General features: G+C 40.4%; 1 protein-coding gene across 4 annotated transcripts in view; it reads right to left on the reverse strand.

Annotated features, from left to right (window-relative positions):
• ADAMTS18 (ADAM metallopeptidase with thrombospondin type 1 motif 18) overlaps positions 1-27,710 on the reverse strand; it is a 173,104-nt gene that overhangs the window by 37,000 nt on the left and 108,394 nt on the right. For all 4 annotated transcript variants that reach the window (XR_013530523.1, XR_013530522.1, XM_078358380.1 and 1 more), the window contains 4 exons: positions 24,771-24,901; positions 23,510-23,633; positions 22,263-22,507; positions 1,847-1,988 (listed from right to left, as the gene is read on the reverse strand). Coding sequence is in view for 2 of the 4 variants with exons in the window: in XM_078358380.1 (XP_078214506.1) it covers positions 1,847-1,988; positions 22,263-22,507; positions 23,510-23,633; positions 24,771-24,901 (642 nt within the window). In the remaining 2 variants the exon portion in view is untranslated. The remainder of the gene's footprint in view (positions 1-1,846; positions 1,989-22,262; positions 22,508-23,509; positions 23,634-24,770; positions 24,902-27,710) is intronic.

A 27,710-nucleotide genomic window follows, 5' to 3' on the forward strand; every position in this document is an offset into this window, starting at 1 on the left:
CAGTCAGTCCCGCTCCTTGCGTTGAAGCAGGTTTGATTTCAGGAGGCACTCACAAAAACCACACCAAGTCCAGGAACGGTGGCCCGCACTAGTAATCCCAGCACTTTTGGAGGCCAAGGAAGGGGGTTCGCTTGAGTCCAGAGTCTGAGACCAGCCTGGGCAACATGCAAAACCCAGCCACTTGGGAGGGTGAGGTAGGAGGACTGCTTGATCCCCAGAGGTTGAGGCAGCAGTGGCCCTAATTCTGCCACTGCATTCCAGCCCAGGTGACAGAGTACGACCCTATCTCAAACAAAAACAAAAACAATCAGCATTCCTAAAAGTTAATAATTTACTTTAATAGGACTTATTCATCTAAATTCTTTTTCTCCTAGACATAGGACACACCAGCATCTGTTAATCATGCGAAGGCATTGCTAAGTCAGGGCGAGAAGAGAATTCCTCAGCTGGCTTCCCCACATCCTCCTCTTGGCTGGATTTAGTCTCTGAAAATGGAAAGCAAATCAAACTTCTCTTCTTCCCAAGGAACTGTTCTCTCCCTGGTATACCAGAAAGCTATTGGAAATGTTCTCTAGGAACACTGGGTATATGAAAAACTTCATCATCTATGATGAAGTGAAACAGAGCAGAGTGTACAGAGATGTCTGTAACATGAGTTCGGCGAAGAGGAATAGAAAACGATACTCATGTCCTGACTGAGTCTGTCAAACACGTTTGCTTACATATGCATAGGGACAAAACAAAATGATACCGATCAAAATATTAACATTGTCTATTCCAGATTTAAAAATTTTGAGGATTTACCTTTCTTCCTTATTGTTCATTGCCTTTAAATGTGTATTAGTAGAAAATGTGTTACCTTTAATTATTTTATATATGTATACTTAAAAAGTATTTTTTCACATTTTGTGAATGGCACGGGCATCTATAGATAAGGCTTTCGGATGTAAGATTTTCTTCATTTTCTGTATCTTTGCTTTGTCTGTCTCTGGTGCTAAGAAGCCTTATTATGCTCAGTGGGATGGATGCAGTAGAGAAGCTCACTGTCACCAGGTGCTCTGACTAACAGGAAACTAGAGACCCACATTCATGCTTTGGTTTCAGGAACTACTTTATGGGCACGTATTCTTCCTCCCAAATGGACAAGTGTGACAATTGTTTAACCTCCAAATATGTGACATTACTGACATCTAAATAAAATGCCTTCCTTCTGCTCACTGAGTAGATGGTTGCTGCTGTTCCTTCCTTGCCAGGGTTAATGTCTCAGATTTAATCCATTCCTCTGGTGAAAGAACCTTTGCTGACCTCACCCCTGAGGTGATACCCATGTCTCAGATAGCTGTCTGCAGTTTGCCGTGTATGTGTCTTCAGTTGCCTTGACCCTAGCTTTTATAACTTCCAAATGGAAGGTTATGTATGTGTGTGTGTGTTTAATTTTCAGCTTACAGTTTCCCCCAATCTTGACTTTCTTATTATAAAAAGTCAATATATATATAACATATATGTGTATATGTGTATGTTGTGTGTGTTGGAACAGGCATATAAGCAAATGTATGCTTATATTTGTAAATAAGTAAATATATTTTATATGTTTTCCCCGTAAGTTTTATATGAGTAACTTTTGAGCCTTGGCTGTGGTTGATTTGAGCTTTGTGAGAGCTGATTTCTCATCACATATAGGAGAATCCTTAACTAATGCCCTTATATTTGCTTTCCTGGTGATGGTTCTAATAAAAGACAGTTCTTGGGTGGCTTATTTAAACCATATTATGTTAAAGAGGCCTGGAGTGAAAGAACCTGTTTTAAGAGAGACAAACTTGGAAGGCAGAAGTAGAAAATCAGGTACCTCCACCGCAGGAGACGGAGCACTCCGACTGCACGATACTCCAGGCATGAGCATGTCTCTTTGTGGCGGGTGGAGTTCCATTCATGACCTTGGGAAGTGCATACTTCCAAGCTATCCCCGGATTTTTGCCTTGCATCAGAATCTGGATAGTGTAAGATAAAAATCAGAGATCAAGATAGAGGTCAGACCCTGGAATTCCAGAAATCTTACTGAACATTTTAAAGATATTTACATGACATTTTGACCTTAACATTGGTATACTTCATTGTTCCCAAGTATGTTTTATGTTGACTTAAAGTTTTCCCATGACACTTACAAATGTGTACCTTCACCTTATCAAAACTGTGCTTTAGGTAGATGCTAAAGAGCAAAACAAAATTGACATTGGCCATAAGCCCACAGTGTACACACACACACACACACACACACACGTACAAACGTGTATTATAATGAAGAAAGGTTCTATTGTTGGATCTCAACCCTAACTTAAAAATCTAGCATGGTAAACACACATACTGGTGCCCTACAGATAATAGTTAAAACTGAATCTATGTATACACATTCTCATGATCTATCCTAGGTCACGACTTACAAGCTCCCTCCTAGGTGCCAGAGAAAGTCGGAACAAGGGAAGCACTCCAAAACCCACAGAATACCCCAGTTAGAGTTGCTATTATCGACTTCAGAATCCAAATGGGTTTCTAATGTAATTTCCATAGAAAATTTTCCCAAAGGGAATTTGTTAACTCTGTGCTAGGATGAGCAGGTAAGAAAAAAAAGAGAAACATGTTCAGAATCAGGAATTGGAATATATGCATTAGAATAGACTTAACCTCCAAAAAGGCAAAGACTTGGGAAAAATCTGATCCTACAAAGTCTGACTACTAAAATGAGAGCAGCCATGTATCAAGCACTTCCCAAGCGCCAAGCTCTCTGCAGGTGTTCTTAATGCATCATACGACATTCTTGTAACAACTCTATAATGTAGCTGCCTATATTTTCATTTGAAAAAAAAAAACAAAAGAGAAGGAGAACTTGTGTAAGATCACACAAGAGACTAGGGAATTAGCTTAAAGCCACCAACCACAGTGTGCCTAAACAATGTGATATATTACCTTGTTTTTGATGTAGGAAACATATCTGTGTCCCTTCTTAATGCCCTTTTTTCTTAACTACTCCTTTTTTTTTTTTCTTTTTCAAGTTCAAAGCATGAATATAAATAGCTAGTTCTTTCCCACTCCATGAATCTTGCGGAAAATTCTTTACCACCAAAACTGGGCATTCATGCCTAAGAGGCAAAGCTGATTGGCAGTTAAAAATAGGAACCTCTGGCTCTATCTCCATCTGGTGGGATCCCACCTTCATTAGAGTTGGGTGGGAGGCAGCTGTTCAAGGCCCTTCATTTTGCCAGATCACTCTTTAGGATGCTACAAAACGGCTTCTATTTTGCCATTAGCTTAAATGCGTCCAGGAGTATGGGACTGACTCTCAAGATTCCACAGTGTGGACATCACTTTGTTGTACAACAAAACAAATTCTGGTGCCTTGCAGAGTCAATCAAAATGTTAACAGATGATCCCCCACCCCCATCCAAAACAAAATCGATATAAAACACAACAGGTAGTACCATTACAATGAACAAATGCCCAATTATTATTAATTGCCAGTAAAAATCTCAAAATCAGTCTTAAGAGTCCTACAGTTTGGAAGATCTTTACTTTCTTCTTTTTTTTTTTTTTCACTTTCACAGCTAAGTCATACAGCTCTTCTTGGAATCCTATGTTCAATTTAACACAACATTTCACACATTTTGAATAAATACTATGCTTCCCTATTTCCGTAGTATTTTTGAATAAATACTCTGCTTTCCTGCACTGTTTCTGTTAGTGCTTTCATCTGATACTACATAAACACAAAACTTTGCCATTATTATTCATGGTCAAACTAGAATTGTGGGAGCAGTTTTACATTCAGAAGATGACCTTGATGCTGGTTAATAGCTCAATGTCTTATTCAGTTACAGCAGTATTTCACTTTACTCTTTAAAAAAATTTTTTTTTTTTTTTTGAGATGGAGTTTTGCTCCTGTTACCCAGGCTGGAGTGCAATGGCGCGATCTCGGCTCACCACAACCTCCGCCTCCTGGGTTCGGGCAATTCTCCTGCCTCAGCCTCCCGAGTAGCTGGGATTACAAGCACGCGCCACCACTCCCAGCTAATTTTTGTATTTTTAGCAGAGACAGGGTTTCACCATGCTGGCCAGGCTGGTTTTGAACTCCTGACCTCAGGTGATCACCTGCCTTGGCCTTCCAAAGTGCTGGGACTGCAGGCGTAAACCACCGCGCCCGGCCAGTGGTATTTCAGATGTAGCACTTTGGTTTGCTTTTATGCAACAAAAATGCAGACACCTTGTACCAGAGGAAATTATGCAGTGTACCATATTTACTTGTGTGGCAATACAATATGAGTGTGATGCATAAGAGTTTTGGTGAACTAAGACCCACAAGGCGGAATGGGATTACAATACAATGGGGTAACATCACCACACATGCACGTAAAGGAGGCAAACTTAAATGTAAGCGCTATACAGAAATAAATGACACTCATTTCTCCTTTCCAGTACCACCCATTCCTCCCATTCAAACTAGATCCTAATATTTTCTGCCACAGGAAAACAGATCCCCAATAAAAACGCAAAGAAAATCTAAAAGAACATTAGTTCTTGCCTTTTGAGCTTCCAGGACTTACATTCTGCTGATTCAAAAAGTAGTTTGATGGATTTTCAACACGCATTTGAAATATGTTCTCCTCTCACCTTTTAGACAGATTCTAGAGCCTAAGCCATATATAGCATGTGGTTTCACGGCAAAACATTTTTAAATGTTGCTGTGAACAGCAGGATGTGTTTAGGAAAAAAATGTGTTTAAGAAAAAGACTGTGATGATAAAAGTGTCACCAGTATTAAGCAAAAACAAGCAGATGTCAGGCTGCCCCAGACCTTCACTCAAGCCAACCAGAAAAAAATTACCAATGCAACCAGCAAGAAGGGAACTCACACAATCTCCCTTTGTCAAACCTGTCTCTGTGTCTGTATCCACAGCCGTCTCCTTGTCACCCCCTGTTACTCAGGATGCCCTGTCCTGGATCTAAATCCAGGTCATTTACTACAAACTGATTCCATCTCCCCTCATCTCCACCGAGATGTGACCACCGGAGTTGCCCCATATATGGCTACTGAACACTTGAAATGCACTCGTGTGGTCAAACTAAAAAACCTTTCAATTTAAACTTAATGACCAAGTGTGACTAATGGTTACCACACTGGATGCACAGCTACAGATGACACCCATCTTCCATACCAGATTATCTACTTGGCATCTCCACTTGAATGTTTAAAAGTATGTCAGTGTCTAACATTTTCCTCCCTCTCCCTGAAAGGCTGCTCTTCCCTCAGCCTTCCCCATCTCGTGGCGAATACCCTTCCAGTTTTCAGGCCAAAATAAAAACTCGGCCATTCTAGACTTCTCTTTTTCTGACACTCACATTTAATAGATCAGAAATGGTATTACTTAAACTTTCACTTTCTCTTATATCTCACCACCTCATATGTTATTGTTGCTGCCCTGATCTAAGCCACCATCATCTCTCATGTGATTTCCATGGTCAAGACAATAAAACAATGACTCTAGGGAGGAGGAGAAGTGATATCCTCCAGTGGAGAAGATGAGGCAGATTCACATATAAACACAACAAAGTCAGAGTTACTTGGGTTGAAAATCCGGTGCTATAGAACCTGCAAAAGGAAATCAAACGTTTTAGTAAACTGAGCTGGGGCTGGGGGAGGAAACCACATCATCATCTAAAGGAGCTTTGGAGCTATCACTTATGAGTAACAGATCTTGGTGATGATCACAGCAAAGAAGCCACAAACCAACAGACCTTGAGTTTTTGGCCAGGCATAGTGGCTCACTCCTACAGTCCTAGCACTTTGGGAAGCTGAGGCAGGAGAGTCTTTGGAACTCAGGAGTTCGAGATCAGCCTGGGCAACATAGCAAGACCCCATCTCTAAAAATAATAAGGATTAAAAAAAAGACTAGCTAGGTGTTAAGAGTATGTGCCTATAGTCCCAGTTACTCGGGAGGCTGATGCAGAGGACTGCTTGAGCTCAGGACTTGGAAGGTGCAGTGAGTGACAATCGCACCACTGCACTCCAGCCTGGGCCATAGAGTGAGACAAAACAAAACCCTTCCATTTCCTCTGAAGATTTCTATTCCCCCTCTGAAAACGACAAACTGTTACACAGTTTTTTCCACATTGCTTTTCCGATACTTGAAATGAGGAGCCTCAGCAAAGTAAAATTCTAGAACTAAAGGGAAGACCAGCACTGATCTATTAAACAGCAGTAAGGGAGCAGTCCGGTTTCGGTTTTGTAATATCATGGTAACATGAAACTCATGTATCTGGCCAAAACAAGAAGAGAAATAACTGACACAGTGTACCGTAATGGTTCTTAGAAATGTGCAGCTTTAAATTCCTAGCTCATAAAATACACAGTAGCTAGTTGTATGCCTGTGTTGTGTGTTACAGATACAGTTTTATGGCCAGAAGCATATAGAGCATACTGTTTATAGTTTATTTGCTTAACATATTAATGCATTCAACGAATACATAAATGAAGACCTCTCGACTTTACAAAATCAAACGACTCAAGGCTTGCCTTTAATGTCTGTGTAGCTGTAAATTCATGTGCACAGTTCAATGTGTAATCATGTAGACTCAAAGACAATATTTGTATAAACCCGCAAAAAGCTGATGTAAGAATTTACTTAACATCAGCTCATAAAGGTCTTGTAAAGGAAGTAAAAACTTAAACAAATAAGTACCAAGATCAAATATATAAAAGATATGTATGTGCCAATTGTAATATATTATTTGCTTCTCAATAACCAAGATGCTCTTTGCCCCGTCTTTATCCTGTATTGAGAAGAACAGTGACCAAGAGTATCCTAGAAACCCTCTTATCGCTTACTCTTTGATGCCTGCAAATACTTAAATCTTTGGAGATTACTGTCCACCTGGCTCATAGAATCTCTGTGTGTTTTTCTTTCACCCTGTTCTTAAAAATATACCAGAATTTTGTTAAATCAAATCCACCCTCAAAAATTGCTACATAATTTATAAAGCCCAGTGCAAAGTGACAATTCAAGACTCGTTGATTGAAAAAATTAAATATTTCAAGACAGTGATGGTGAAGCATTAAACCACAGGGCCCTTCCAAGCATGAGGTCCTCTGCAGCTGGGCAGGTCCCAGGCCTAGGAAGTTAGCCCTGCCCAGCTCAGTCCAGTTTTCTCACTTGGATCAGTTTTAAGACACAATTCAAACTTTTTCCAATTCTAAATGAACCTGCAATCTAACAATGACTTCTCTCTCACTTCACGGTTGGAGAATACCGCCCCCGATTTGGTAGCCTGGATTATATCTAAGCACATGCTTTAAACCACAGACTAAACCAAAGACAGCCTCTCCCACTGACGTGGGGAAGCAGGACAACCTCAGAGAGATGCGCATACAACCACCTAGCTAAGACGCTAACTTTGCCTGTGAATGCCGGGGAACACGTCTTGGGTAATATGTAACTTGAAAGTGATCATTCCCATTGCTCACATTTATTTTAAAACATTTTCAGTGACCATATCAAGGTAGTCCATTGCTTTTCTCAGCATTCCTGGAGAACACAAACATCCTCAAGGCACAGAAGCACTGCATCTGTCCCATAATGGCACTATATCACAACAACGCCATTGCTTACAACGCCATGCTGCGTGTTGGAGTGTATCGCCAAGCTGTTACAGGCACAGATTTGGAAAGACCGCCAGTGATTCAGTCTACTTAACTGGACTAAGTCCAGAGAATTTTCCAGCCAACTGGCATTGAGTCTCTAATTTACAGCTGGCAAGCAACCTGCTTAAATGCTTCCAGGTCCTCTGTAGAGCTGTTTAATGTCTACCTTTAACACACAAACCACCTGACTTCAGACTCAGCACTCAGCACTCAGCAGCTCTGACCGCAGGGTGCACAGTTATAAAATTTACAGCTTCTTAACTTGGAAAACCACAGACAGGGGCTGGAATCTACCAACCACTCTCCGAAGGAAGGGGATGCAGTATCTGTTTAGGGCACATCAAAACAAAGGGTATCTTGAGTAAGCATGGGTAAATTATTATTTTTTTTTGGCCCCCGATTTTTAATGTTAAAACTATTTTTAAAACTTCCTCAATCAGCTTTGTATTTGTTTCATTAAGGCCTCTTTTGTTTGTTCGTTTCTTCAAGAAGTTGTCCTCATTTTGCCATGAAAGTTACAGGTCGATTTTAAAGACTAGCTTTTTATTTGATGCATGCTGTGAAACTCAGTTCTTGTCCTCAATAATGTATCTGGTTGCCTTAAAAATAACAGTAACAATGCCTATTAAATGCTGATCGTGTGCCAGGCAAAGCGATGTACATGCATTCTCTCATTTAAAATTGATAATGACCTTAGGAAGAAGGCACTATTAATTGCAATAGTGGAGGGAAATGGACCGTTTCTCAAAGTCACATAGCCAATAAGACAGCAATGGGACTCAAGTCTCTGGTCTTGTTTAACCCAAAAACCTTACATCTTCACTCACACAACATTGCCTCTCAAGCTTTGAAACACCAAGCCCAAGATTCTAATTTAACATTTTAAAAAGTGTGTTAACTCAACAGTTAATGCAGTTTTCAACAAAGACAACACTGGGCCTCCCTAGCATGCTGCGACATTTACTTTGTGACACTGGGTTTGAGCCTAAGAATTTTATTTCTTGAACATACTAGCATCTAATTTAACTATACTTGATCTCCTGAATCCATGTTTTCTTGGATTTATTTAAACGTTTTATTTAATCATTGTTTTCACAACTGAAATATGACAGACTTTACTGGTTGGCCCTTTCTTGATAAAGCTCAAATTACACCTTACGTTCTATGTCTCACGGAAGGAATGGCTTTGTGGTGTGGATTCATGTTTTTGTAGGCTCTTGTGATTTTTGGAAACTTCTGTGATATAAAAATTCAGCCAGTTTTCTTTGACTTCTTATTTGCTTCAAAGCTTGAAGAACATGACCAGGTATCATCATTGCTATTGTGGGTAAGTGAGTGGATTTGACAAGAGACAGTAATACAAAGACCCTGATCGGGGATTAGGAAAGGCATCTGTTAGGCAGCTTCAAAGGTGTGGGCTGACACACTGAACCTTGACTACAGTTCTAATTCAACTCATCAACATTCCTAAGGGTGTAGTGAAGAGAAATAAATAGTGTTCTCTAACCCGTCACAAAAGTATTTGCCATGAATTAACTGGAGGCCCCCACTTCAAATAGCAAATGGCAATCTTTAGACAAATGACATGCCATTGCAAAAGTACCTCTGGATCGTCCTCTGGAGCCTGTCTTTTCTATCATCTGTTCTGAATTAATTCTCCATTACTTCTCTGCTTCTTCTGTGTCTTGTGTCTTCACTCAATCCATGCTACTTGGCTAATCTCCTTTCCCTTACACTGATTGTATCTTGAGACACTTTCTTACTCATTTCAACCCCTTTACCTTGGGAAGAATAGAGCAGGCAGGGTCACAAAGGAGCTGGATGACAAGGTAATACTTCGTCAGTGGTGCTCACACTGTCATCTCATTGATCAATGTGCCTGTCCACCTGGTCCCCACCATCCCATCATCTCCTTTTGCCAAAGAGTGGAGGAAGTTGTTTATTATAGTAATTTTCTTGAGATAGCTCTTCCTGCCTTGAAACTAGCCTGTGGTTAACCTATTTCTCACTGTCATGAGAAAGGCTGCTGCAGTTTTCAGCTTCAGGATTCTCCCTTATTACTCTACAAATGGGCTTTCAAAGAGTTACACACACTCTTCTTCTGCTTAACATAGAGAAAAAAATTCCTAACATAAAGGAGAGCTTTTCTATTTTTTTTTTAAACTTTTTAAAAAAGGAATGCTGTAAAAACACAGGTGGTCATATTTCAGTCACAGAATAGCAACCTGTATTATCATGTCATACTGAATCACTCTGTTCATCAGACAGGGATGAAGTTACTTTATAATGAAACACTCATGATGAATTTCCTCACCTCCACTCCAACTGCATGACAGTTTGATAGAGAATGTGACTCATTCATTGTTGTGTGTGTATATCTGTGAGAGAGACACAGACAGAGACAGAGAAAGACTGAAATGGGGGAAAGGAATAGGAGAGAAAGGAGGGGCACGAGCTAGTAAGATACCTCATCTCTAATCACTTCTAGAGAATGTGTCATCTCTAAGTGGACACCTTAGCTAATCATGGAAAAAAAAATTTGTGTACGTTTTAATCCTTATTGCAAAGGTCTCCTAAAATTGTGCATTAAACAGGCCTTTCCATATTTCTTAAAGAAAGCACAAAGTCACAGACCTTAAATGACCTATATCTAAACCTCAAAATGGAAAAAAAATGTTTTCAGCCATACTCAAAAAGCCCAGCATATATGTTTCTACTTCAGACGAATTGTTTTTCAGCAAAGCCTTATGCAAAGTTTAACTCTGATCTTCAGTTTTCACAATTCTATCACTTGAAAATTTAATTCCTTACGACAGACACACAATGTAGACACTCAGGGGTGGAGGATTAAAATAGATTTAGTTTTTCTCAGTATTCCCAAACCTGATTAAAATAAACATAATGCAGTCACTGATACATAATATCCTAGACATTATTAAAATAAAAGCTAACATCTACATCTTCTGAATAACAAGTACACTAGTTCAATGAGAGCTTCCTTAGTCTTTCCGCCAGACTCATGTTGTAGAAAAGGTGAAATATTTAGAAATTATCTAGTTTTATATGAACTATATCCATAGTGATCTCAGAAACTATGGGATTGCTAAATCAATATTTATTTTCATGTTAACATGGGCATCTGCCTGGCAAACTTTTTTTTGTGGGAAATACAGAACTACAATACATGGTCAAGAAAGTTCTCTCCTTTCCTCCAGGTCACTTATATGCATGTATGTGTATGTATTTCAAGATTACGAACTTGATTGATTTAAATCATGCCCAAGAAATTTAAGCCCAAAGACAATCATACAAATCCTTGATGACCCTTAGGTATTTCCCTTGACCCCCAAGGAAATCAATGGAGCCCACACTGTATAAATTGACGTCCACCTGTTGCAAATGTTAAAACCATCTAGAGCCCAGGATCCAAGGAAAATGGATGTCTGTAATACAGACAGTATTTTAAAACTGGACTGCATGTGACTTAGTGATACAAGTGAAGGTCTGTTTTCTATTTAGCTTAAATTTTGAGCTTCCCATGAAGACATTCTATAAAGTTTTGACATACAAAAATAATCAGAAGCAGAAGACACTTTTAGTTGGCATCAGGCCATGCACTTCTTTTTTGGGGTTAAGTGACAGCAGTCAATTATTCCCAGGATTGCAATATCCTGCCTTGCACTAGAAAACATCAAGAAATAAGTGGAACGACTGGCAAACTCACCACCCTGAAAGGGTGCATTGCTACTCCTCTAGACTGAGGTAAATCCACTGTGAACTAAATGGTCAGTGACTTCCTAGGTGTAAGTTATTCACACTTTGGGAAAGCAAGTATTTTAGGAAGGGTACTGATTACTCAAATGCATTTTAGGATATCAAATTTCATTACTTTAAAAGCTATTCGCTGTACTTAACTTTAAACCATATAGTTGTCAAGAGCAGTCTCAAGAGATGATCAAATACAGTGGTTTTAAAATTTCTATTATAGAAGCCTAGGGATCTTCAGGGGACCTCAGGGATGAAATGGCGTAAGGACAGGCTGGCTTCTGGTCCCTTCATCCCCGGCTTTAGTGAAAGAAGCGCTCCTTTTTACTTTTGCCTCCATGTAAGATTTTTTCAATTTTAAGGAAGACTGCACTTTTTAAATGGATGAATGAATTTTATCATTGGATGTTGTTCACTCAACACATTTTCTTAAACATTCCATGGTGTTCTAGATACTGTGCCAATTGTGGAAGCTACAAGGATAAGCAAGTCATTGTCTGATCACATAGGGTTTGGTAGTGCTGTAAAAGTACTTCAGGACAGTGCTACAGGACATAGGGGAAGAGTACTTGAGCCTGGGGAAATCATTTCTGAAATGAGGAAAATGGGATCCTGATCATTGAAGTGATTTTTTCCAAAGTCACATAGTTTGTAGCAGAGCAACCCGTATTCCTGCTATTTATGTAGATGCTCCTTGTCTAACTCATGTTGCTTCCCGAAAGAATGGAACCCATGTACCAAAGCTTGATTGTTTACATTGTTTGTTTGTTTGTTTGTTTGTTTTGAGACGGAGTTTCGCTCTTGTTACCCAGTCTGGAGTGCAATGGCGCGATCTCGGCTCATCGCAGTCTCCGCCTCCTGGGTTCAGGCAATTCTCCTGCCTCAGCCTCCTGAGCAGCTGGGATTACAGGCACGCACCACCGTGCCCAGCTAATTTTTTGTAATTTCAGTAGAGACGGGGTTTCACCATGTTGACCAAGATGGTCTCGATCTGTTGACCTCGTGATCCACCCGCCTCGGCCTCCCAAAGTGCTGGGAGATTGTTTACATTGTTTAAAGACCTAAGGCTATAAAGTTTTGGTGACATGATTTATATCTTTTTTTTTTTTTTCTTGAGACAGCATCTCTTTTGCCCAGGCTGGAGTACAGTGGCACAATCACTGTTTACTGCAGTCTCAACCTCCCGGGTTCAAGGGATCCTCCCTCCTCAGCCTCCCAAATACCTAGGACTAGAGGCATGCACTACCACTCCCAGATAATTTTTGTATTTTCATGGAGATGGGGTTTTGTCATGTTTCCCAGGCTGGTCTTAAACTCATCTACTCAAGCAGTCCACCTGCCTTAGCCTCCCAAAGTGCTAGAATTAAAAGTATGAGCCACTGCACCAGGCCTAATTTATGTCTTAATCATTTGTACATCTCCAATATCAACACAGGGCTGAGCACTAAATGTTTAATTTTTTTTTTCAGACGCAGTCTTGCTCTGTCATCCTGGCGGGAGTGCAGTGATGTTATCTCAGCTCACTGCAACCTCTACCTTCCAGGTTCAAGCAATTCGCCTGCCTCAGACTCTGGAGTAGCTGGGACTACAGGTGCCCGCCACCATGCCTGGCTAATATTTGCATTTTAGTGGAGATGGGATTTCACCATATTGGCCAAGCTGGTCTTGAACTCCTCACCTTGTGATCTGCCTGCCTCAGCCTCCTAAAGTGCTGGGATTACAGGTGTGAGCCACTGTGCCCAACCTTGTTTAATTTTTTAAATCAGACAGTGAGAGGAGATGAACAGAAGAAAACTGTTTTGACAATAATTATCTGTATCAATACATGAGAAGGTGGTTGAAAAGGAAATTTAGCTAAGAGATGGAGAGAATATGAAGTCATACATAGGAAAGAGAAAAAAAGAGGAACATTACTGTCACAGTGCCATCCTCATGTGTTTTGGGAAGCACAGACTTCTGCTGAATTTTACGTCATCATAAGGACTTAGTGAATATGGAATAATTTTAGGTGGCCAAAAGAGACAGTGCTTTCATTCACAGACTTATTCCTTCATTGGATGGAAAAGCATTTTTCACTTTAGTAGGTTCCCATACTGATTTGAGCATTTCACAAGATTAAAAGTAGATTTAACATTTTTATATTGGAATAAATATATATTTGGCTCCAAAAGTATTCATTTTGGTTCAATTCATAGTTGTTGTATGGAAAGGCACATGAACTTTATTTAACTTTCTTTAAACAATACAGTCATAGATCACTTGGATATCAACATACAGTCCAATTTTGGAAAAATATAATTTATTACTTATATTTTTGTGTGTTTATAATATCTGTGTTCCATCCATTTTGGAGAGATATAAGCATGTGATAAAAAGTGACCAGCAATTTGATGATGTTCTCTAGAGAACAATAAAGTGTAATTTAAATACTAAAGGCATTAACTCAAATTATTTTAACAGATATCATAGATAAAATACTAGGTTACTGGAGGGTGTTTTATTTTTTTTTTTTAGCTTCGAACATATTTGCAATTTTTGAATGAAACCATAACTCCTTTAAAAATACAAGCAAGGCATGTCCAATTAATCATACAAGTTTCCATCTAGATTGTTTTTAGATAGGTCAAATTCCTTGGACATTAATTTAAGCTTTCCTCAAATCTGTTGGTAGAATGAGTACATGAAGAAAGGTTTTGGAAAACAATAGCCAAGCAAATATGACCTTATTCTGCTGTGGTGAAACTATAATTTTGTATTACTGGAGATATGGCCATAGTTCTTATTCTTTTGTGCAGTAGTAAAGAACATATCCAATTGGACCGGAGGAAGACTGCTTTTATGATTTTATTTAGATCAGCATTTCTCCTTAGATCTTATTTTTGTCATTGTCATTCAAGGTGCCATCTGTATTATTTACAAAGAGATAGACTGATGAACCAGATCCATTTTAGAGAACTCTATCACCAATGGAGGCCAATCTTCCATTCCTCCAAAGTAACTTTTATTTTTTTGAGGCAGAGTTTTGTTCTTGTCACCCACACTGGAGTGCAATGGCCTAGTCTCAGCTCACTGCAACCTCCGCCTCCTGGGTTCAAGCAATTCTCCCTGCCTCAGCCTCCCAGGTAGCTGGGAATACAGGCTCCTGGCACCACACCTGACTAATTTTTGTATTTTCAGTAGAGCTGGAGTTTCGCTATGTTGGCCAGGCTGGTCTTGAACTCCTGACCTCTGGTGATCCACCCACCTTGGCCTCCCAAAGTGCTGGGATTGCAGGCATGAGCCACCGTGCCGGGCTGTCTCAAAAATAACTTCTAACTATCAGGGAAAATCTTACACTTGGTGAAAAATCTAAAAGTTTTGTTTTTATCAGGCTAAATCATGTAGATGAATGACATTTGGAGCTGTGCATGGATGAAACAAAGCCCACGTAAAATGGCTCAGCTCAAAGCTCGTCTAATGGTCAGTGACAGTATGTCAATGGCCTGGCTAATCTGATCAACAGACAACAACGGGAGATTTCAGAGACTCAAGGTGAAAGTGAGAAAGAACTCCGTCTCTCCGTTTTGCACTTAACATTATTTCTGGTCTCATTCTTTGTTGTGGTTTTCCTGCAGATAGTGTAAGTTTAACACAAAACTTTAACTACAAACAGAATTGTGAAAGCCTGCTGGAGCGGTCAGTGTTTATGAACAAAATTGGAGGAGAAACAGGAGAAAAAATGGTTGCTTGTCATGAAGTGGTAAAAAACATATTTCTCATCAGGAGTGATTTGCACTTTGTTCTGACTGCCCATGGTAGAGACCGTGAGAGGCCTGTAGCCCTGTTTCCCCATTCAGCTTCACTTTCAGCCACAGAACTTTGTGTACGTTTGCTTCAAGATGGGTCGAAGCCCTCTTGCAAAATTAATAAAGCCTTGCTGTTCTAAAATTGATACCTTCAAGCTGAAAAAAACCTCTCCAAAGAGAAAAGCAGCTGCTCAGATACTTGATAGAAAAGAAATAGAGAACACATTGTATCTAAAAAATGACTGAAAAATCTAGAAATCTTTAAGAGAGTTCAATTTCTATGCCTTAGGCTTAATTAAAGCATAATGTCAGGGCTGGATTCATTGTGGAGCGCCAAAGTATCCTGGCCATAGTCCATTTTGTGATTGGGAATTGCTAGTCTCTTCCTCTAAAATAAGAATATTGAGAGGGTTGGAAGAACATTTCTAAAGGACAGCTTCTCTCAGTGAGGTGGTATGAGATCTTTGTGGGATGTCCACCAAACAGATGGAAGTGATGGGATTAGGTATCTCCAGTTAGGAAGATGATGGGAGTTAACGCATGATCGAGGGTGCAAACTCGAATATCTCCTAGAACTAGAGGTTTTCCTTAAGAGATTCAAAAATTCAGATTTGAGTAAGAAATCACCTGAAATTAAAGAATTAACCTATTTTGTCCATTTGAATGCTATGTGTGGCCGGGTGCAGTGCATGCCTATAATCCCAGCACTTTAGGAGGCCAAGGCAGGTGGATCACTTGAGGTCAGGAGTTCAAGACCACACTAACCAACATGGTGAAACTCCATCTCTACTAGAAAAACAAATGCAAAATCAGCCAGGCATGGTGGTGCACACCTGTAATCCCAGCAACTTGGGAGGCTAAGGCAGGAGAATCGCTTGAACCCAGGAGGTGGAGGTTGCAGTGAGCCAAGATCATGCCATTGCACTCCAGCCTGGGCAACAAGAGCACGACCATCTCAAAAAAAAAAAAAAAAAATACACACACACACACACACACACACACACACACACACACATATATATATATATATAATGTGGGCCCAGGGCTGAACCTGACTCGTTCAAGGTTTCAAGTATGTAGATATACGCGTGTGTGTGTGTGTGTGTGTGTGTGTGTATTATATGTGATACACTCAGAAGATAAAATAACAGCAATAGTAACAAACACTATGGGCTAATTACTTTGTAGGCACTTATATTCAATTATCCCTATCATAGCCCTAATAATCAGCTGGTATACTTTGCTCATTTGACAAATGTAGACACTAAGTAACACAGAGATTAAGTAACTTGCCCAAGTTAAATAGCTAGTTAAGAGTCTGTACTCTTAGCCATTCTATGTGTAAACATCTTAGAATTTAAGGTTATGTGTTTTACTTATTTATTTATTTATTTATTTATATTTTATTGCGTTTTAGGTTTTGGGGTACATGTGAAGAACATGCAAGACTTGCATAGGTACATACATGGCAATATGGTTTGTTGCCTTCATCTCCATCACCTATAGCTGGCATTGCTCCCCAACTCCCCACTCCCCACTGTCCCTCCCCTAGTCCCCCCACACAGACCACAGTGTGTGATGCTCCCCTCCCTGTGTCCATGTGCTCTCATTGTTCAACACCCCCCTTATGTGTTTTATTTTTAATTGTCTTCTACTCTTCTTCCTTAGCAGAGATTTAAGGCTAGTGCTACTTAATCATTATTCTTGGAGACTAATCCTTCATTTTATACCACCGCAGCCTTTAAAAAAGTATTTCTCTATCATCTACTAATAGTTCTTGGACATTGCGGAAAATGCTGTGCTTCTGAAATCTGAATAACAGGTTGCACAGTCTTAAAACTGTGAAACTGACACTTAATGGGTTTCTCTGGTTGCCTCCACAGCGGGTCTCAAAGGTCCTCAAGCAAATAAAGGTGCAAAGCCTACTCTAAACTGAATTTGCATAGCTCTTGTGTATGAGATCCAGATAGATTTTAAATACCTAAAATCTGGATGGACACCAATATGGTTGGAGTAATAGCAGGAAGAGCAGCTAGGACACCATCCCTATTGCCATGAATGAGGGCATCTCCACTCTCGTGTCTGTGGGGGTGCAGGTGCAGGGCAAAAGTACATGACAAGATGCCAGCATGATGAGAGATGTGCATCTGCATACAAATTCCATGGCATCTGGGATGATCCTATTTCCAGGCACAAGCACACCTCTCCATCACAGTTGTATGCTCCTGTTTATCGCTGGTGTCAACCAAGGCTCAACAGTTTCTTCACAAGGCATATTCTGGATATTGCAATTATTTGGCTACTCCCAAGAGGAAGCTTATCAGAGAAAACATGGATCCAAGTGCCCTGCTCAGTTAACGAATGATGTAATACTAGACTACTTCAGGCATTGTTAGGAACTGATTCAGATATTCATTCCAAGGCTTTTTATGCATGTTAAACACAAACTCAACTGCCTACTCGACAGCTACTCTTGAATATCTAAGATATGTGACAAATATATGATGGCTAAAATGGAATTTTCCCCCATCCCTAAAGCTGTTTCCAGTCATCCTCAAGACAATGACAGTGGTAAAACCAGCTGCAGATGCTCAGGGAAGAAGGATACACATCCTTCTCCCTCAGAGTTCATATCTCATACATGTTCGTATTTTATACAGCTCTATTAACCTTTCTAGCTTCCGACTCTCCATCCATAATACAGTGCAAACGGATCTGCTTCCTTTCACCACCTGTTTCAGCATCTATCACTCCTTACCTGGAATTCTACAACCATTTTCCTATTTCCCCAGTTTACTTCTTGCCTCTCAGTAGCTTATTTACATGGCAGCCTGGCTAAATTTTTTGTTTTTCTTTTTTGAGACGGAGTCTCACTCTGTTACCAGGCTGGAGTGCAGTGGCACGATCTTGGCTTACTGCAACCTCCACCTCTCGGGTTTAATTATTCTTCTGCCTCAGCCTCCCAAATAGCTGGGACTACAGGTACACGCCACCATACCCAGCTACTTTTTATATTTTTTAGTAGAGACGGGGTTTCACCATGTTGGTCAGGATGTTCCAAACCACCTTTTCTCTTGACATCCTGATGTTGTTCCTAGGATGAAATCCAATCTCCTTAACATGGTTTATTTTATCTGTGGGCCACTTCACCGACAATACACCTCAATACTTTCTTTTCTCACTACACTATAGCTAGATTCACCTATTTTTTAGTTCTTCTATATTAAGTTGATTCTCCACATGGAGTTTTATTTTATTTATTTATTCGGAGACCGAGTCTTGCTCTGCCACCCAGACTGCTGTGCAGTGGTGCAATCTCAGCCTATTGCAACTTCCACCTCCCAGGCTCAAGTGATTCTCCTGCCTCAGCCTCCCAAGTAGCTGAAACTATAGGCGTGTGCCACCATGCCCAGCTAATTTTTGTATTTTTTAGTGGAGAAAAAGTTTCACCATGTTGGCCAAGCTGGTCTCAAACTCCTGGCCTCAAGTAATCCACCCACCTCAGCATCCCAAAGTGCTGTTATTACAGGCATGAGCCACCATGCCTGGCCCACAAGCAGTTTTAAATTGCTGCTTCCTCTGCCTGAATTTCTTCTACTCTTTACCTGGCTATTTCTTCTTGTCCTTCAGGTATCACCTGACACGGTCATTCTCAAATAATTCCTCACCAACTCTCTAATCCAAAAAGTCTCTCTCTGTTTTTTTTTTCTTATAAGTTAGGTTCTCCCAAAAAACCTACAACAATCTGTGAATCTGCCTTTATTCATGTATTCATCAGTGTAATGCTGTACTGGACCCTCTCACACTCTAAGGTTCATTACAGCAGGAGGATTTTCTTTACTGTTGAATCCACTACCATACACCCAGGTTACTGTCAATGTGACACACAACAGCAGCTCAGTGCATGTGACACAGAGGAAAACAGTGATTTCTTTTGTTTGAGACAGAGTCTCACTCACTCTGTTGCCCAGGCTGGAGTGCAGTGGCACAATCTCAGCTCATTGCAACTTCTGCCTCCCAGGTTCAAGCAATTCTCCTGCCTCAGCCTCCCAACTAGCTGGGATTATAGGCATGCGCCAGCATGCCCAGCTAATTTTTGTATTTTTAGTAGAGACAGGGCTTGATCATGTTGGCCAGGCTGGTCTCAAACTCCTGGCCTCAAGTGATCCTACCTGCCTTGGGTGATTTCTTAATGTGTGGACAAGTTCACTATTCTGCTTTCTGAAGTTCTAGCAAATCTAAGAATACGTTAGGGAAACTTCGAGATGTCATCTAATTTCGCCCACCACAACTCAACGCACATGGAATATATACTCCCACACACCAGGTACAACAAATTCATTTCTATTGTTTCCCCATGAACCATTGTGAGCTGCAAAAGGTCATTGCCAATATCTTTGTAGCATGGTATTTGTTCAGACAATTCCCCAGCCCCACTGTGCATGAAACTGAGAAAGATAATAAATCAAGTGCTTCAGTTTAGACAGAAGAAGTAACTGCCTCTGAAAAACTGACTTATTAATCAAATATCTGACCAAATGAAATGATTGAGGACACAGCATGCTGTCAGTCCAGAAAATAAGCACTATGTCCCTTTCCTCAGCACCAAGAACACAGTCAGTGCAAATAGTCTTATATGAATTAACATACATAAGACAGAGGACAATTAATAATTTCAAATAAAAGTGATCAGACAAGTTTATGATCACAATCTTCTTAATAGGCAATTTTCAAATCAACCCTCCAGCTGTCGTAGATCTATGTCAGTGTCAGTCAAAATACATGGATATGTTCTCAGTGCTTTTTTTTTTTTGAGACAGAGTTTTGCTCTTGTTACCCAGGCTGGAGTGCAATGGCATGATCTCGGCTCATGGCAAGCTCTGCCTCCTGGGTTCAGGCAATTCTCCTGCCTCAGCCTCTCAAGCTGGGATTACAGGCATGCGCCACCATGCCCAACTAAATTTTTTTTTGTATTTTTCGTAGAGACGGGGTTTCACCATGTTGACCAGGATGGTCTCGATCTCTTGACCTCATGATCCACCGCCTCGGCCTCCCAAAGTGCTGGGATTACAGGCATGAGCCACCGCGCCCGGCCTCAGTGCTTTATGAATCCAAATCTTAATGGCAGTTGTTTCCAAACAGCAAATTATCTATTCCCCACCGCTTACAGACTTTGTACCTCTGACAGAGGCAACCATAGCAGTTTCACATTGAGAAGAACCCCATGATGACAAGTAGCTGAGCCTTGCCAGTTTTGGAAGTATATTAAGATAACGGTGTGGGCAAGTGAATCAGAAAGACTTAGGTTCAAATCGCAGTCCTACCACTTACATGTAACACAATCTCTTTAAGGCTCGGTTTCCTCATCTGTACAATAGGATTAAGTAACAATACCTACTTCCTAAGGTGGTTGTGGGCATTCAAGAAATGAATGCATGAAACTGATCACAGAATGCCTGAACCTACTCTATTATAGTCTTAATAATAATGATAATAATAACAGCTGCATTGATCTTATGTTTTCTTTATTTGAGAAGAGAAGAGTAATGTGAGTTTACATAGATATCACAACTCCTGGGTGGAAAAGATTTTGACTCTAGTTCAGCTCTGGTTTTTTCCTAGCTGTATGAGATAGGCAAGTCTTTTAATCTTCTCACACTTGATTCCTTATTTTTCTGGTAAGTTAGTGAAGTACATTTTCTACCTCAATTTTGCATGTAAGAAACTGAAGCTTAAAATGACTCAGAAGAGTACCTGGATATGCAAGTGTTTGGTGAGTAATAGTATCTTTTTTTTTTTTTGAGACAGAGTCTTTCTCTGTCACCAGGCTGGAGTGCAGTGGCTCAATCTTGCCTCACTGCAATCTCCACCTCCCAGGTTCAAGCAATTCTCCTGCCTCAGCCTCCTGAGTAGCTGGGACCAGAGGTGTGTACCACCACGCCCAGCTAATTTTTGTAATTTTGGTAGAAACAAGGAAGGTTTCATCATGTTGACCAGGCTGGTCTCGATCTCTTGACCTCATGATCCACCCGCCTTGGACTCCCAAAGTGCTGGGATTAAAGGCGTGAGGCACCGCACCTGGGCAACAGTATCATTTCTACACAAACTGAAGCAAATCATTTGCCTGTAAGAGCCAACAGTCGCATTTTACACATGAAGGAAAAGCACCCTTGCAGAGTCATTTCCAGATACGTTGCTTCTTTTGATTATCATTTTAATTCCCTCTCCATTTTTTTTTTTCCTTTTCTTATCTATGGAGAAGCTACAACCTACAAAATCATGATAGCGTAGTAGGGGCCAGACCCTGCTGACTGACATCTAAGCATTTTCTCCACTGTTAATCCTTTCTCCTAGGCCAGTTGACCTATGTTATAAATAGCTACAATGGAGTATTGAAATGGCAGACATAGACAGACCAGAAAAATATAAAAAGTACTCCTGCTACATTCTTTGGTGTTCTTGAAAGCCAAGTATATTGGTCAAAGGTTGGCCTCTAAATGTGAAAATCAACTCATTCTCTTGGAGGCCCTTTGGGTTCCTGTTCTTTTCCACAAAATGGAACCACTGTCTTCTCCCTTTACACTTTGAAATGTAGCCCATTAGGAAACACCTTTTTTTAGCTGCTGTTTTTTCTGAGACACAATCTTGCTCTGTTGCTCAGGCTGGAGTGCAGTGGCGCGATCTCGGCTCACTGCAACTTCCACCTCCTGGGTTCAAGTAATTCTCCTGCCTCAGCCCATAGCAATAGCTGGGATTACACGCACATGTCACCACGCCCAACTAATTTTTGTATTTTTAGTATAGATGAGGTATTGCCATGTTGACCAGGCTGGTCTCGAACTGAACTCCTGACCTCAGGTGATCTGCCTGCCTCGGCCTCCCAAAGTGCTGGGATTGCAGGCATAAGCCACCATGCCTGGCCAGGAAACACCTTTGAACTAGAAGGACTGAAGTTCTTTAAGTGGTCTCAAATTGGAGTCGTCGCTATAAATGTAGCAAGAAGCAATGGGAACTGAAAGGGCTTACCTCAAAGACCAGCGTCTCATTTGTAGGCCCTGGCGCGTACAGACGTTCCGGGCGGTTGAAGGAGCGCTGGTATTCAAACGTGGTCCCAGCGAAGGGGAACTCCCCTGGCCAGTCGATGCTCCAGCCCCCTGTGAGGTAATACTTTTGACTGAGGCTTCGAACTGCGAGGTAACTGGAGGACATCTGCAGCTCCTGGATTTCGATGCTTCGGGCCCCAGCTGGAATGATGACTACCGGATAATATTCTAAACGGTAAGAAGAGAGCATTTCTGAATTCTGCCCTGTGCACTGGAGAAAGGGGACTAGAAATGGCCCCTGACATTTAGTGTTCATTTTTATAGAGTGAGGTATTTGAATAATTAACTAAATTCATTCTTACTCTATCAAGTGAACGTGATCAATTATTTCATTTTCAAAATAGTAAGAACACTAGAATGAAAACATATGTGACTTTCCCAAAGTCTTCCAAGCATGTTTTCTGTGGTCAAGAAACACACTCTTCTCCATCCCAGACCAACAAAGCCCACAATCACAACATTCAAGACGACTTTAAAAAAGAAATCTTCCTAAGACCAAAGTGCGCAGGTCACCTGAGGTCAGAAGTTTGAGACCAGCCTGGCCAACATGGTGAAACCCCATCTCTACTAAAAATACAAAAATTAGCCAGGCATGGTGGCAGGTGCCTATAATCCCAGCTACTCCATATGCAGAATCAGGAGAATTGCTTGAACATGGGAGGCAGAGGTTGCAGTGAGCCGCGATCATACCACTGCACTTCAGCCTGGGTGACAGAGCGAGACTCTGTCTCAAAAAAAAAAAAAAAAAAAACTTTCCAGAAAAAATTTAGAGCCATGTATCTTCAATGATGATACTCAGAAAACAGGGATCGAAAGTTTAATTTTACTCAAGATATTTAGATAATTGCTTCAAATATTCATTTTATGCTGTGAGTAGAGATCACCTAAGTCTCACAAGATTTCTGGACTTAACAAATGCCCGTGTGCATACAGGGGGCCTGGTCGGCATACTAAAACCACAAACCAGAAAGGCATTTATTTAACCTGTTCTGAGACGACGTTCCTCACAACTGTCCTCCGTTACTCCTACACAAATGGCAAATGCCATCATCACCGAGTGTGTCCAGTGAACTAGTAAAAGCCTCAACCACATTTGGCATGACTCAGCCTCGTTCAGTAGCAAAAGTTGTATCTCATTAGGAATACCAACGGAACAGCAGCATCTCTCACCATCTGCTTTATGCTGGTTGAGGTACAGGCCTTTATAAAACTTGCAAGTTGAATTATCACCTTTGCAAACACCACATGCATCTGAAACTGCTTTAGAGCCCAGTTCATGATCACATCCCACCAGCTGTGACAAAAACAAAAAACGTGAGACAATCAAAGATCAGAGAAGCCAGAGGCTGGGAATAACTAAGAGACACATGATTCTCTGCATTTACAGAGCATTAGGGAAGCAGTACAGCTTGTGGTCAAAAATCACAGGCTCAAGTTGGACTCACTTGGGGTTCAAATCCCTCCTCTGACATTATCAGATGACTGCAAGTTGCATAACTTATATAAGTCTTACTCTCTTCATGGATGAAACCAGAGTCACCACTGCTACCAGTACCAGGTGAGCTCATTCAGGCCAGCTGTATGACTCAAACATCAAAGTGCTGGGCAATATACACGCAGGCATGTGTACAAACACACATCTTTAAAAGATCAAAGGGCTCACACTAAAGTTAAAACGGAAGAGAAAATGAGTAGCCAAGGAGAAAGGAAAAATCACTGGGGACAAATAGTAGGATCATTTCAAAATACATTTATGATGTTCTAATCACGTAGTAAAGGTTCTAAGCACACATGCAATAAAAGTTTAGTATTTGCATTCTTATTTAATTTTTACAACTCCTATGCAAAGTGGGATATATCATCATCTCCATTCTACATATGTGCAAATAGAGTGAAAAATAAACTAAAATAATTGGACAAGCCTCATGCAACAAGTAAATGGGGAACGTAGATATGGTCCTTGGCTGGGCGAAGTGGCTCACGCCTGTAATCCCACCACTTTGGGAGGCTGAAGTGGGCAGATCACCTGAGGTCAGGAGTTTGAGACCAGACTGGCCAACATGGTGAAACCCCGTCTCTACTAAAAATACAAAATTAACCAGACTTGGTGGCATGCGCCTCTAATCCCAGCTACTCGGGACACTGAGGCAGCGAATCACTTCAACCCAGGAGGCAGAGGTTGCAGTGAGATAACATCATGCCACACTGCACTCCAGCCTGGGCAACAAGAGTGAAATTGTGTCTCCAAAAGAAAATAAAACAAAACAAAAACAAAAGATGTGGTGCTCAAATCTAGTGAAACTGCCCTTTCACCCTACGCCACCTGCTTCTCTCCAGGCACAGAATCTCTCACACCACTCCTCACAGTACACATTTGGTATGAGGAAACACAAGCATGCCTATACGCTCCAAAGCACCAGCATTCTCTTACTTCACAAATCCCATCAATACAAACGTCATTTTTGTTTGGGGAGCAGGGAGTTCCATCTTTCACTTTGCCGGACATTGCAAAAAAAAATTCAAAGTTCTCAGCCTTGCAGTACAGTTTGCATCGATCTTCCTCTAGAAGCAAAGAGATCAAGATAGAAAATGGTCAAGTGGGAACTAAGGAAAATGATATAATTGCCAAAAGGATGAATTAAATTTACTTAGAGAGCTGTCATGATGAAAATGGAAAGTGTTATGTAGTATTTACATGCACATGTGCATGTGTGTATGCATATATAAGCACATGTGAAGTGGCTTAAAAAGCAGGAGTCACATTTAACAATCCACATAAAACTAACTTAATACATAAGAATTGCATTGTTCTCATTCTTACTGATTAGTCACCATATACATGATTAGTCCAGCCTCCCTGGATAGTAACTATTTCGGGTGTCAAAGGCCTGACAGTCAGCCATTGACACTACAGAAATGAACAGTGTTGCTGTGTTCTAATAAAACCTTATGAAACAATACACACTAGATTTGGCCAGCAGGCCATAGTCTGACGACCCTGATTTAGGGCAGGGATTACTTTAGATATTTACTGAGTCTGTTAATAGGAAAGGTTTTCGGCACCATGGAGAAAAGGTATATGGTTAGTCGTTTGTATAACATTTTTAGGAAAAAAAAACCATGTCATAAAAATGAAGAAAAAGCAAATAAATTAGCCCTGGATGCTGAAGAAAAAAAAAAAAAAAAAAAAAAAAAAAAAACTAACCCTTAAGTCCCTGAGACATTTCTGATATCAGAGGCAAAAAGGAAAAACAAGTTATTTACAGAGCCCTTGTTATCAGAAAGGAGTTACCATGCCAATTTCTCAAATAGAAAGAGTTCTTCTTGGCCAGGAATTCCAGATGACGGTTCTCACATGAGACCTTATGTGGGCGATACTGAGCGATATCCCTAACAACAGTTTTACAAATGTGTAAACAATTTGCAAATAGTTGTGCTTTATAAAACCTCTCACTAAAAGACGAAGTCAAAACTCAAACATGAAATAAGTTGAATTATTACAGTCCAAATATGCAGATGATGTGTGGGTGGGTTAAAAGTTTCTTTCCCATCTATCTTTTTTCTTTTTAATAGCAATTCTATGTAATGCCTCCTAATTTCTGCACGTGAGATTAGGGAGTTGGCTGACATATGGGCCCCTTCTTCTCTCTATCATTTCCAGGAATTAACAAGTTTTAGAAAGCTTTTTTTTTTTAAAGCACAGATTTCTGGGTGAGTTTATGAGTCCATTAGAAACACAGAAGGAAGGAAGGGGGAAAAACTCACCCCGGTAGCATAGAGATTGTCCACATTTATAAATAAAGTCTTCCCTTGTTCTTTCTAAACTGTAGAAACATCAGAAGACTTTCAAGTCATGGTCAATCTCCTCTGATGTAAGTGCCAAAACGAGACAAGGAGGAACTACAAGGCCTTCACTTCTCTGTTTCCCTCCGCTGAGAGGTAAAATCTTAAGGCTGGGAGTCTGTGTTATTTATTCAATGCATTCTCCTACGCATCTAGCAAAGTCTCTCCTACACGAAAAGAGCTCAGTCAACAGCTGTTGGGTGAATGAATGAAATTGCATGCTCCCCACTGAGTGAACACTGCAATAAAATTAGTGAACGAACTTTGAAACCAGCCAGCATTTTCTAAATTGAAAAATGTATTTGTTTAACTTTCTCCTTATATCTTCCACACAAAACGTATTTAAAGGTGGCATCAGAACCAATTGCATTAGCACTATATTTGAATGAAAGATGTAATATGGTAAAGGCCAAGGAATATCCATGAAGCCAAAGCAAAGAATAGAAGAGGAAGTTAAAAGAGGGACAACGGAGTCACAGAGAAAGAACCACAGACAGGACACATGAGATTGCAGGAATATACAACCAAGAGAGAGAAAATCTTCCAACAATGGAATTGGAAGCAATGCAGCATCCTTGCTATGTAACCACTCAGTTCCTGGTAGAATGCCTCTAGCGATGGAGAGCTTACTACTTACAGAGGCAGTCTGTTTTCATTTTGGACAGTTAATATTGATTTACTTATTCATTCATTTCAAATGCTATAATTATTACATAAATATACACCAAGTGCTGTTCTTAGATGCTGGAGACATAAGCAAGCTCAAGATAGACAAAAGCTTAGTCCCTGTGGAACCTAAATTCTAGTGTGGGGGGAAGATAACAAATAAAGGACTAGATAAAAATACATTCATGCAATGAGAAGAGCTATGAAAAATAAAACAGAGTAAAGGGTTCAGAGAACAATGTGAAGGAACAATATTCTGATAGGCTGTCAAGGAAGGTCTTTCTGAGGAGATCATATGGCTAGAATGTTCTCAGCTCTTGAATTAATTCTGTTCTCTAAAGTAATTTAAAATAAATCAAACATCCTTCGCATTCAAGAGCTCTTTGAATAGCTCTTTCTTATGTACAGTAAACATCTATAGGTCCCTCATTACTTCCTCCTAAGACATAGCTTTTGGAATTGTGATGTCTGCCTCTATGTGTGCTTTCTGGACAAACGGTCATGACCCAAAACCACGTGAGTGCTTCGGAAATGGCTGAGCTGATATTAAGCAAAGCTCCACAATCCTCTTTTTGATTTGGAGGCTCTACTTGTTATAATGATGCCTCTAATTATATTAGCTTTCTTTATGATCACTGATAATAGAGGTTCATTTTGAGCTTTGGCACAGAACGGCCCATGAACTGTCATTAAACTTAGTCTCTTCCCATTCTACACATGGGCAGTTGGGATTCATATATAATCCTGTTTCAAGACAGCATGAATAAGTTTTGACAAATCGAATGGATGGAAGTAATGACACAACTACAATGGTGACAACTTATTTTACATAGGTAATAGCAACTATACACTAAACTCTTCT

Source organism: Callithrix jacchus, chromosome 20, assembly GCF_049354715.1.
Source record: "Callithrix jacchus isolate 240 chromosome 20, calJac240_pri, whole genome shotgun sequence".
NCBI classification, from domain to species: Eukaryota; Metazoa; Chordata; class Mammalia; order Primates; family Cebidae; genus Callithrix; species Callithrix jacchus.